Source organism: Scylla paramamosain, chromosome 12 (assembly GCF_035594125.1).
Source record: "Scylla paramamosain isolate STU-SP2022 chromosome 12, ASM3559412v1, whole genome shotgun sequence".
In the NCBI taxonomy this organism is placed as follows: domain Eukaryota; kingdom Metazoa; phylum Arthropoda; class Malacostraca; order Decapoda; family Portunidae; genus Scylla; species Scylla paramamosain.
This window is the reverse complement of record NC_087162.1, coordinates 4554689-4567619: the sequence shown is the minus strand read 5'-3', so window position 1 is coordinate 4567619 and position 12931 is coordinate 4554689. Positions and strand designations below refer to the sequence as shown.

The following is a 12931-nucleotide window of genomic DNA, read 5'->3' as shown; positions in this document are numbered from 1 at the left end:
AGAGAGAGAGAGAGAGAGAGAGTGAGAGAGAGAGAGCATATCTAACTGGCAAAAGGCGAAAGTGAAAAGCGAAGGTGGGCGACTCTGCTTTACTTCTTTCAATTAACAACCAGAGCAGGAGTCCCGCACGGAACATTTAGAGCGAGCGTTCAATAAATCAATGTATCGGTTTGAGAGAGAGAGAGAGAGAGAGAGAGAGAGAGAGAGAGAGAGAGAGAGAGAGAGAGAGAGAGAGAGAGAGAGAGAGATTCTTTTCCATTCCCTCGAGCAAGGAAACGAAAAGCGCAAGATAACCAAAGTTTCAACGTCGTGTAGTGAAACCAAATCCTCCTCCCGCATCCTGTGTTAGTTGCCAAACCTCTTACATCAGCACACACACACACACACACACACACACACACACATACACACACACACTGAAGGAGCTTGTGGTATTAGAAAAAGTCACTCATACACACACACACCACCCAGCCACACAACGTTCCTCTCCCAACACACACACACACACACACACACGCAGAATGACCTTGTGACAGAAAAAAAAAAGGAAGAAAATAAAAGGTAGCAACTCGCAGTCGTATATTCCAGGCAAGCGACACTTTCAGTATAATAAGAACAGAATTACAGGTCAGTAAATCTTGTTGAATTTCTACCTCGCGGCCAAACAAATAACAATACAGAGGGCAGCGTTCCTTTCCTGAAATCCAGCGACTTTTATCTCTATCCCGCCGTTACGTAGTGGGATCCAGGGGAGGAGGAGGAGGAGGAGGAGGAGGAGGAAAACAAGAGGTGCAGCGGAGTGAGGTGTTTCGTGGTTTCTTTAGTGTGAAGGTTTTTAGAGAGAGAGAGAGAGAGAGAGAGAGAGAGAGAGAGAGAGAGAGAGAGAGAGAGAGAGAGAGAGAGAGAGAGAGAGAGAGAGCATCGTGCGTGTGTGTTTGTCTTAATGCACGTTAAACACACACACACGCACACACACACACACACACACACACACACAAGACGAATCCTCTCCCTCTTCCTCATTCTCTCTCTCTCTCTCTCTGACACCACCACCACAAAAAAAAAAAAAAAAAAGGCAACTCCATGATTACAAATATAACACGAGCAATTAAAAACACCGCCAACAGAATCCCTTCCATCTGTCACTAGCGGCTTGTGCGGGAAATACGAGGTTCGGGCGCCGCTAAAATGGGTCTCAGATCTTCGCTAATTGTGCTTTATTGCCAGACACGGCGGGGAGAACGGGACGCTGATACTTATGAGAGACCAAATCAGGGCAGTACCATTAATATCCCACCATGATGAGAGAGAGAGAGAGAGAGAGAGAGAGAGAGAGAGTTGCCCTTAATGTACAATATGCTCAAGATACACACACACCAATAAGAGTCTGAACCTTCCATTGATGAGGTGAAATTCAAATACGGATCTTGTACACGAAGGTATTAGCTCCATTACTGTCGTGTCTTTCCTCTGTTGACGTTCAGCATACTGTAGAGAGATGTTTGATGGACACTAGCAGGCATAAAAAGATAGCAAACGGAGAATTTAGGCTTTCCTACCCTACGAAACTAATTAAGAGACGAGTAAAGAGTGATAAAAAACTAACCTAACCTAACCTAACCTTATTTATCCTAACTAACCTAACCAAGCCTACAAAACTGATTAAGAGACGAGATAACAAAAGTGGCAAAAAAAAAAAAACGACTCTTTATATGCAATAATGTCCAGCGGTGGAAGGGTTAAGAAGTACATAAATAACAAATTAAGTTAAAATTCCTATATTTACTGACTCGTATTTACACACACACACACACACACACACACATTCGCTTCCATAAACTGTTCATAACCTATGTATAATTCTATATATTGGAAATCTATTAAGAGGCAGGGGAAAAGAGAGAGCGAGAGAGAGAGAGAGAGAGAGAGAGAGAGAGAGAGAGAGAGAGAGAGAGAGAGAGAGAGAGAGAGAGAGAGAGAGAGAGAGAGAGAGAGAGAGAGAGAGAGAGAGAGAGAGAGAGAGAGAGAGAGAGAGAGAGAGAGAGAGAGAGAGAGAGAGAGAGAGAGAGAGAGAGAGAGAGAGAGAGAGAGAGACCCAGTTCATCAAGAAAAGTCAAGCAAAACTACAAGAAGAAAACGTGACAAGGAAAAAAAAAAAGTAAATTGAATAACGTCGCTAAAATGGAGGAAGAAAAAAAAAAGAAGTTAACTTGCAAGTCTTTCTTTCCTTTCTCCCTGCAACCCAGTACAAAAGTGTCATTAAGAGGACAAATATATCTTTTTTTCTTTCCCCTTGAACTCTTCCCTTGCCCTAAAAAGAAAAAACCCTCCCACATACACACACACACACACACACACACACATACACACAATACACTTGGCTCTATTCCTTCCCTCCACCTGGCTCTATTCCTTCCCTCCACCTCTCTTCTTCTATTATGCATTTTTCCCCGCGTGCAGAACATCACCACAGCTCCATTTCGTCCCCTTCCTTGCCTGTCTTTACCTTCCTCTCCTCACCACTTATCTCTTCACCTTTAGCCTTTACTTACACTGCATGCTATCTCTTCCCCATTCCTTGCCTTCCTCACATCACCAATTCATGATTTCTGTTTTATTCCTTTACCTCGCAAATTACTTCGTCCATTCCTGGTCTTTTTTTTTAGTCCTATTTTCTTTCCCTTCCCATTACCGTCACTATAACTGTTTTTCTTTTCTTTCTTTTCCGTCTTGTCTTCCCATATCTTTCTTCTTCCCTTTCACCATCACCACCACACAACAATGTCAGTTTCCTTCCCTTCCCTTCCCTTCCGATCACCACTTTGTTCTTCCCATTCTTCCTTCCCCTCCACTATCACCACCACTCGATTCTACCATTCCTTACTCTAATCCACCGCCATCAACCGTATCTTCCTACTCTGCTCTCCTTTTCTTCCACCACCACAATATTCTTCTTTTCCTTCCTCAGTTCTTCCGCCATCATCGCTATCATCCCATTCTCCTCTTTCCTTCGTTCCTCTTTCCCCCATCACCACTACCACTTAATGCCTCATCCTTTTCCTGCCCAACCACTTACCCTTCTTTCTATTCCTCCCCATTCCCATCATTCTCATTCTCCTATTCGTCCTCCTCTTCCTCCTCCTCCTCCTAGCATCGTCACCATAATGAGCGTCACCATCGAGTCACGAGGCGATAGACGGAGGCAGGACATGATCGCGTGTCACCCCGACATGCAATATTCCCTTCCTTTCTGCAAGTCATGATCGATTACACGCCCCCAGACATGTGACGTCACGCATCGGGATGTATTACTGTGTGTGTGTGTGTGTGTGTGTGTGTGTGTGTGTGTGTGTGTGTGTGTGTGTGTGATTGGGGGGGGCGCTTTCTATGTCTAAGCGTGTCAGTGTTACGTTTCTCTCTCTCTCTCTCTCTCTCTCTCTCTCTCTCTCTCTCTCTCTCTCTCTCTCTCTCTCTCTCTCTCTCTCTCTCTCTCTTGGAGTCTTTGTTAGTTATTTGTGTGCGAATACTTTTCTTTTCGTTAGTGTCTTTGTTCTTTTCTCCGTTTATATCTGATTCTATTTTTATTGTCTTTTCTCTTCGTTGCCCGTGTGTGTGTGTGTGTGTGTGTGTGTGTGTGTGTGTGTGTGTGTGTGTGTGTGTGTGTGTGTGTGTGTGTGTGTGTGTGTGTGTGTGTGTGTGTGTGTGTGTGTGTGTGTGTGTGTGTGTGTGTGTGTGTGTGTGTGTGTGTGTGTGTGTGTGTGTGTGTGTGTATTTATTATTTGCGTTTAACTGTCTATTGTTTATCTGGCTGTCTATTCCTGTCCCTGTGAATCTGTCTTGTCCGTATTTATAAATGCAATGGTACTTTTATCTCAATTTTTTCTCTCTCTACAAAATACGTCTCTTTCTATTTAGTTTAGTTTCTCTCTCTCTCTCTCTCTCTCTCTCTCTCTCTCTCTCTCTCTCTCTCTCTCTCTCTCTCTCTCTCTCTCTCTCTCTCTCTCTCTCTCTCCCTCTTGACCGATTTGAGGCTGTGAAATTATTAAGCACCTCAAGTGATCAAAAAAAGCACCGACAAGCAATTATTTAACACAAGGTTTTACTCTAACAAACCAACGACATGAAGAGGAAAAAAAAAAAAAAAACAGCAGGAGGAGAAAAGGAGAAGACAAAGACGAGGAAGAAGAAGAAGCAGAAGAAAGACAACAGCAACAACTAGGACAACAACAACAAGAACAGCAGCAGCAGCAGCAACAACAATAAAAAGAACAACCAATATACATTTTGAATTCTTAAGCTCGCATATTTTCTTCCCTTTCCTTTTGAAGACAAGACCGAATGTTATGGATTATTTTGATCACAGAACTGAAATGAATTACTAATGCGCTGAATATGATGAATTTCCAGCAAAACACAAACCATGAAGATTGAGTGAGGAGATAAATGATTGATGATATTGATTAATTGACTGAGAACTTTTGACTCACACCAACGACATCATAGGGCACCGCAAAAATACAGAAAAAGAAAAGTCGTAAAGAAAATACCACTCAAGAAACAGTTTATAATAAAATAATAAAAGGAGGTAGCAGAGTTAGTTCTTTTCTTACCTTCTGCTTTCTTCTTTTTTCTCCCTCTTTTTCTTTCACAAGAATCGCGAGAAGAATGCAGAAGGATCTCGTCTGTAAAGGGAGAGAGAGAAGCAATGTTTTTGATTATTCTTTCGAAGGTCGAGAGAGAGAGAGAGAGAGAGAGAGAGAGAGAGAGAGAGAGAGAGAGAGAGAGAGAGAGAGAGAGAGAGAGAGAGAGAGAGAGAGAGAGAGAGAGAGAGAGAGAGAGAGAGAGAGAGAGAGAGAGAGAGAGAGAGAGAGAGAGAGAGAGAGAGAGAGAGAGAGAGAGAGAGAGAGAGAGAGAGAGAGAGAGAGAGAGAGAGAGAGAGAGAGAGAGAGAGAGACCCCACACTCACACACACAAAGAAAAAAAGAAAGCACAAAGAGGAGGAGGAGGTAGATGCTGAATTAAAAAGGAGACGAAAAAGAGAAAAAGATATCGTGAAATATAAACTGTAAGAAAAGTTATCGTGGAATATAAAGTGAAAGGAAAAGATGTGCAGAAGGAAAGGCTACTTCGTGGAGTCGTGCGTCACTTGAGGACACTTCTCTCACTCAGGTGTATAAAGGTGTAGGTGTATTGGAATTTTCACCTATTGATCTAGTTTATTCAGCTTGTATGCTCCTTATTTGTGTGTGTGTGGGGGGGGAGGGAGGGTCTCTCTCTCTCTCTCTCTCTCTCTCTCTCTCTCTCTCTCTCTCTCTCTCTCTCTCTCTCTCTCTCTCTCTCTCTCTCTCTCTCTCTCTCAGGTAGTTGTCTAGGGGGCCTGAAAAATGGTCCCTCCTTCCACCATTGCCTTGTCCCCGAGACCTCTACCTTATTATGATCGATGGGCGCAACAAATAACTGAAGACAGGTGACCGGTGACCCCTCTCCCTATACACACACACACACTAACTCTCTCTCTCTCTCTCTCTCTCTCTCTCTCTCCTAGGCTTTAAGAGTAAAAAATATACATTCGTGCATTCGGAGGCTTTAGAGCGAAAAATTCTTCACGATTTCTTGCTTTGTTTTCCGTTTGAATTACCTGGCGTCGTTGAAAGAAAGAGAGAGAGAGAGAGAGAGAGAGAGAGAGAGAGAGAGAGAGAGAGAGAGAGAGAGAGAGAGAGAGAGAGAGAGAGAGAGAGAACCCGACCTTCACTTCGCATACTGTTTCCTTTCACTCAAAACCTTCCCCTACACCAATCCTGCTTCTCCTTTCAGAGTCCCATACAAGCAATTACATTCTCTCTCTCTCTCTCTCTCTCTCTCTCTCTCTCTCTCTCTCTCTCTCTCTCTCTCTCTCTCTCTCTCTCTCTCTCTCTCTCTCTCTCTCTCTCTCTCTCTCTCTCTCTCTCTCTCTCTCTCTCTCTCTCTCTCTCTCTCTCTCTCTCTCTCTGGTTACCTGTCTCCCTGTTCACCTGTAACCCTACCTACCTACTTGCCTACCTTTGAGCTGTGAACCTGACCCTTCCCTCGTCCTTCCGCAGGTTACATGGCTGAAGAGGGACGAAGACCAGCTCCTGACGGCGGGCTCAGTGATCTACTCGTCGGAAAAGCGCTATTCAGTGTCCCATGTCCGGCACCAACAGGTAAGGAATGACTTTGGCAAATAGGAAACGGAGGCTGAAGGGGGGACGGGAGGGTGGGTCAAGGTACAGAGGAGGGAGTGAAGGACGAGTTGAGTTAGCGAGAGGTATGAGTCTGATGAAAGTTTAGGTAATGGAGAACTGGGAAATGCGAATAACAAAGTGGTTGAAATAATAGAGGGGAGGTTAAGGTAAGTTAGAGGGACGGGGAGAGGAGCGAAGGACAAAAAGGAATGAATCTGATGGAAGTTAAGCTAATGGAGAAGGAGGAATGATGAATAAAGCAGGTGAAGAGGAAAATAAGTTAGAGGAGAGAGTAAAGTGACGCGGATGAAGAAGAGGGTGGTTAAAATAGAGAAATGACGCACGAGGGTAATAAAGCAGAGAAATGAAAATGGGTGAAGGGAAATCGAGAAGAGATAAGCTGAGTAAAAAGGAAACGGAAAAAAAAATGAAACACCGGAAAAAAAAGAGATTGGAGTAGAGGAAAGCATGTGGGGGGAAATTAAAGAGAGGGAAAAAGAGAAAATCTGAACACAGACAGAAAAGTTGAGGGAGATAGGCAGCAAATGGACAAAAAGGAGAAAAAAAGGAAGTAAAAGAAAAAAAGAAATAGGAGGGTGGAATAAGTTAAGAGGAAAGAGAAAGAAGCAATGCAGAAAAGCTGAATAAAATAAGTAAAGCTGAAAAACTCGAAAGAACACAAGTAAAATTTTAAATCAAGGAAAATAAAGTAAGACAAATGAAAGGTGAAAAAATCTGAAAAAGAGAACATGAAGAAGAAAAAAAAAAGGGGGTGGGAAGAGAGGAGGTAGGAGGGAGGAGGAGGAGGAGGTATGTGGGCAGGATGTGGAAAGAATGTACAGAATAACCAAACAGATAAATGAAAGAAGTGAAGGAAGGGAACAAGGAAGAGAGGAAGAAAGAGGGAGGTCAAGAGAAATAAATGAGTGAGGTAGGCAGCATGAGGAAGAGAGGGAGAGGGTGAGAGGGAGAGGAAGAGGACACGGAGGCAGGAAGATGAAAGGCTGAGAGAAAGGGGAAGGACAAGAAGGGGAGGGAAGCAAACACGGTTACGTGAGAAATGGAGATGACCAAGAGACACGAAGGAAAATGATAAGAAACAGGGAAGGAAGGAAGGAACGGAAAAGACGAAAGGATATTGGAAGAAATAAATAAATATAAAAATACATGAATAGAGTAAAAATAAACAAAGATCAGAAGCATTAAATATCTGTGAGAGATAATATATGACTAAGGAGGCGAATGAGTGAAAGGTGAAACTGGAGAAAAAACTGGAAATGTAGTTAGTAAAGAAATAAAAAAGGAAGTGTGGAGAGAGTGATATTAAGGAACTGTAAAATAGAATAAAAAAAAATTGGAAGAAAGTGAAGACAAATGGAAAACGAGAGAGAGAGAGAGAGAGAGAGAGAGAGAGAGAGAGAGAGAGAGAGAGAGAGAGAGAGAGAGAGAGAGAGAGAGAGAGAGAGAGAGAGAGAGAGAGAGAGAACAATGCAAAAAATAAAAGGAAAAAAAAAGTGGAAAGTGGAACTGACAGATGGAAAGAGGGGAGAAAAAATGGTGAAGGAAGAAAATGGACATAAACGGAAAAAAAGAAGAACGATATTATATATATATATATATATATATATATATATATATATATATATATATATATATATATATATATATATATATATATATATATATATATATATATATATATATATATATATATATTAACAAAGAGAAAAGGACGAAATAAAAAAAAATCACGGGTAAAATAATGAAACAAAATATGAATAGAAAATAAAAAAAAGAGGTGAACGAACAATGACTGAAAAACAAAACAAAAAAAACATACAAATAATATCCAGGAGATTGCATGAAAAAAAAAAAAAAAACATCAACACGTCTAACACCACTCCAAACCACGTAATCACCAAGGTGTGTACATCAGGAGGAGAAGAATTTGATGGAGGCACATGAGAGAAGCATACATTTACCTGGCTAACTCCTATCGTCTTCCCCAATCCCCCCCCCACTCTTCCCCTCATTTCCTTCCCCTCTCGTACCACCCCTCAGTAAGCGTCTCTTCCCTCCTCACCCAATCTCCCTGCCCCCTTCTTCCTCCGAGGCGGTGCAGAGGAGGAAGGGGGAAGGAACAGGAAATTAGGAACTGGAGCGAACAGGAAGGATCAGAGTAGATAAATATTACTTCAGATGTGTTGAAAATGTATTCCTGACAAGTGTGATATTCTTACTAGGAGATTGAATTTTCTTTTTTGTTGTTGTTGTTATTGTTGTTGTTGTTGTTGTTATTGGGAGGCTACAAGTCCCCTGTCTATCTGTCTGTCCGACCATTTGACTTTTCTTTCTTCTTTCTTTCTTTCTTTTTATCTTCTCTTCTCTCTCTTTTATTCCATCTACCTTCTTGTCTCTATTTCTCTATGTCTGTTGGCTTGTCTGTCTGTACCTGTTATTATGTGTATGCATACTTGGAAGTATGCACGTAGAAATTCATAGCTGAAATAACACATGATTATGCGGGAAAAAAACTAAAGAAAAAAGAAAAAAAAAAAAAACTCTTCCGAAAATGATGACTCACTGAACGGAACGCAACGCAAGTCTTTTTTTTTCTTTTTAATTTATCTCGCTGCAATTAACGCTTCCCATGTCTTTTATAACCTCCACATCTTCACTCATTCAATCCGCTTACGAGCCGCGCTGCCTTTCCGTGTTTGGCTCCCGGAATTACCACTGAAGCGCCGGTGTTGCCAGTCCTTCGTGGCATTGACGGCGTGTGAATATGACCCTTATTTGTGAGGTGACGCATGGTGGCGGCTGCAGGAAGGATGAGGAAGGAAAGAGCGAGGATGAGAGGGAGGGAGAGCGGTGTGTAGGAAGAAAGTGGAGAGAAAAGCAAAGATGAATGAAAGAGAGGGAGAAAGGGCAAAGGGAGGAAGAGAGGCCGGGAGAAACGGACATAAGAGGGAAGAAAAGATATTTGCAGAATGGGGAGAGACAGAGAAAAAAATGGAGAGAAAAAGGGTGGGAGGGAGGGAGAAATGGATGTAGGGATGGGGGAAAGGAGGAAGGAAGAAAGTGGTTTGAAGGACGGGGAGAGAAGAAACAGGGGGAGAATGAAGGAAAGGGAGGGAGGGAGGGAGGGAAGGAGGTGGGGAGAAAAAGATGTAGACAGAGAGAGAGAGAGAGAGAGAGAGAGAGAGAGAGAGAGAGAGAGAGAGAGAGAGAGAGAGATGGAGAGAGGGAGGAGATAAAGGACGCAAGGAGGGAAAAATGGAAGGAGAGAGGATTGTCAGGAGGGAGAGGAACAAGAGGGAAGGAGAGAGGGAGAGAAATAGAGAGAGAAAGGAAGAGAGAGAGGGATGTAGAAAGTAAAGAGACAAGGAGAGACTGATAACCTTAAGAGAAGAAAAGAAGAATAAGCCAAAAAAGTAGAGAGAAAGAGAAGGATAAATAAGAAAAAAATACAATATAAGCGAAGAAATGGGAGGGACAGTTACAGTATGATGATAAAGGAAGGGAGAAAAATGGGAGGAAAGGCTAAGAATGCAATGAAATGAACGAAAAATAGGAGAAAGAAATGATGAATCAAGCTAAAGTAATAGGAAAACAAGAACACATAAATGGCAGTTGCAGATTGATAGTAGAGAAACGGAGAGAAAAGGCGAAGAAGAGGGAGAGAGTGATGAAAAAAGGGCAGGAAAGGGAGGCAGAGGGGAGAGGGTACTGGTAGTGGTAGTGGTGGTGGTGGTGGTGGTATAGAGAGTAAGAGGGTCAGTGAAAAATGAGGGGTCGTGGTGGTGATGGAGTTTAAAGAAAGAGGGGGAAAAAATAAGGGTGGTGGAGGACAACGGTGGCAGTGAAGGGTGAAAGTGAGGGTGAGGGAAAAAAGGGGGAAACTTGAGGTGAAGGGCAGGGTGGAGCCAAGGGGGAAAAAAAAAGGTGGTGGTGGAAAGAAAAAGGGAAAGAGAAAGATTTATAAGAGAATGGGAAAAAAAGAAACGTGAGGACAAATTAGAGAAGGAGGAGGAGGAGGAGGAGGAGGAGGTGGAGGAGGAGGAGGAGGAGGAGCAAGACGGAGAGGAGGAGAAGGAGGAAGAGCAAAACGAAGAGGCAGAGGAGGAGGAGGAAGACGGAGGAAGAGAAAGAGGAGAAAGAAGAGAAGGAAAATAAGAGAAAAATAGACAAAGAAAAAAAAAAACAAGAAAACAGAAAAGCATATAAACCACGAGAAATGAAAACAGAAGAATTAAAAACAAGATTAAGAACACGGAAGTGAGAAAATGAGCACAGCAGGTAAGAAAGAGAAAAGAAGGAACATAAAGGAAAACGAGAAGGTAAAAGAAAAAAAAATGAAATGTAAAAGGGCTGGTGAGGAAACAACAACAACAACAACAACAACAACAACAACAACAACAACAACAACAACAAACAACAACAACAACAACAACAGCAACAACAGCAACAACTAGACGAAGACGAAGAAGAAAAAGAAAACAGAAGTAGTACAAAAAAAACACAAGAACAGAATGAAAAAAAACAGAAGAATAATAATAATAAGAAAAAAAAAAACAAGAAAAACAAGAAAAAAACTAGGAGAAAAAACCGAAGAAAAAAAACAAAAGTAGTACAAGAAAAAAAAAACAAGAACAGGATAAAAATAAAACAGGAGAAGAATAATAAGGAAAAAAACAGTAAAAAAAACAGAACAAGAAAAAAACAAGAAAAAACAAGAAAAACCGAAGATAAAAACAAAGAAACAAAAAAGAAGCAAAAGAAGAAACAAAAGAGAGAAAGAGGAAAACAAGAAAACAAGAAAAGAACAAGAAGGAAAAAGACGACAAAGACGAAAAGAAACAAGAAAAAAAATATATGATGATGATGACGACGACGAAGACGAAAAAAACAACAGCAGCAAGAAGATAAAAAGAAAGACAAAATAAAAGAAAATAAAAAAAAATAATAAAAAGGAGTGAGAAAACAAGAATAGGTGAGAAAGTGAGATGAAAATAGGTACATAACTTTCACACAGGGACTGCCACGTGACTCGCTTCCTGCACCTTCCCTTATTTCCTTATGCCCTTATGAATACGGACCGCCTCTGCCTCTACGTTCGCATCCGTAACTTAGTGTTCAGAAAGTGGGCTACAATGAACCACCCGAGTCTTGAGTCCCGAGAGTCTGAGTGAACCTTTCCGCAACCCCGCTAAACACGAATCAAGCGGACAACCAACAAGGGAAGGGAAACAAGACAGATAGCACGGCGGGGACATTTCCTGGACTCGAACTGCTGACCTCCGATGCATATCTCAACACACTCACCGCTACACCAGGAGGCGCTGAAAGGAAACACTGACCCTTTCACTGCTGAAGTCCCTCACTGTTAGCCTTCGGAGGACTGTTAAAATTATTCGCAATGTCTCTCTCACACACACACACACACACACACACACACACACACACACACACACGAAAAAAAAAAATATATATATATATATATAAGCTCAATTTTCTCTTTCAAATTACATAGCTATGAACAAACTATAGTACAAAACTACCTTAAAAAATTGTACAAGACTATGAAAAAAAAATAGTAGTTAATCAGAATTGGAAGGTAAAATATGAGTTTTTAAGGATGGGAAGGTGAGAAGGTGAAGGAAAGAGGAGGCGTTACAAGCGTTGAGGTATGATATGTAATAATGTAGGGAAGGAGAGGAGGGGGAAAGAAGAGGGGCGAAGTCAGAAAGATAAAAAAATGAAGAAATGTAAGGAGAAATGGAAAGGAAATTCAAGGAGGAGGAGGAAATAGGAGAGATTCGTGTAGGAGTGAAGAGAGAAGTGAGGTAAAAACAAGGAAGGGAAAAGGAAGGAAAGTAAAGGAAAGGATAGGAGAAGAGGAGGAGGAGGAGGAGGAGGACGAGGAGGAAGAGAAAAGGGGAGGAAAAGTTTAATGAGCTGAAGGTGAAGTGACGAGAGGGGAGAAGAGGGAGTAAGGGAGAACGAATACAGTTTAAATAAGTTGGATGAGAGAGAGAGAGAGAGAGAGAGAGAGAGAGAGAGAGAGAGAGAGAGAGAGAGAGAGAAGAGGAGAGAGAGAGAGAGAGAGAGAGAGAGAGAGAGATGAGAGAGAGAGAGAGAGAGAGAGAGAGAGAGAGAGAGAGAGAGACCCTTGAAAAAAAAAAGAAATGATGAATGGAAAAGAAAATTAAAGGAAAAGAAGAAAGGATAAACAGGTCAAAGAAAAGAAGAATTAGAGGTGGGAGGAAAGAAAAATTGAAGGGAGGGAAGAAAAGAGTGCGTGAGGGGAAATGGAGGCCACATAAGATGGAAGAGGAGGAGGAGGAGAAGGGGAGGGAAGGGGAGGGGAGGAAATAAAATAAGAGGAACAATGAGAACTAGGGAGAGGAAAAGACGAAGAAGAAGAAGGGGTTGTGTGCTGTCTTACTTTTTTTTTTTATATACTTTCGTGGTTTCTGCGTGTCTCTCTCTTATTAAGCAACATTCAAGAAGGGAGGGTGAGGGAAGGGTGAGAAGAGAAGGATGAAAGAATAAGAAGGGTCAGGGAAGCAGTTGAAAATGAATAAAGGGCGAGAGGAGGGCGAGGGAAGGATGGAGGAAGGAATGAAGGCAAGGATTAAGAAGTATTTAAAGATGACGAAAGGATGAAGGAAGAATGAGAGAAAGGATAAGGAGAGTTGGAAAGAAGGAAATAAGGATGACGAAAG

At 41.9% G+C, this 12931-nt stretch overlaps 1 protein-coding gene across 1 annotated transcript in view; it reads left to right on the top strand.

The window, feature by feature from the left end:
- Positions 1-12931, top strand: part of LOC135105552 (uncharacterized) — a 253161-nt gene that overhangs the window by 189337 nt on the left and 50893 nt on the right. The window contains exon 4 of the mRNA XM_064013759.1: positions 6081-6182. Within this exon, the coding sequence (XP_063869829.1) occupies positions 6081-6182 (102 nt within the window). The remainder of the gene's footprint in view (positions 1-6080; positions 6183-12931) is intronic.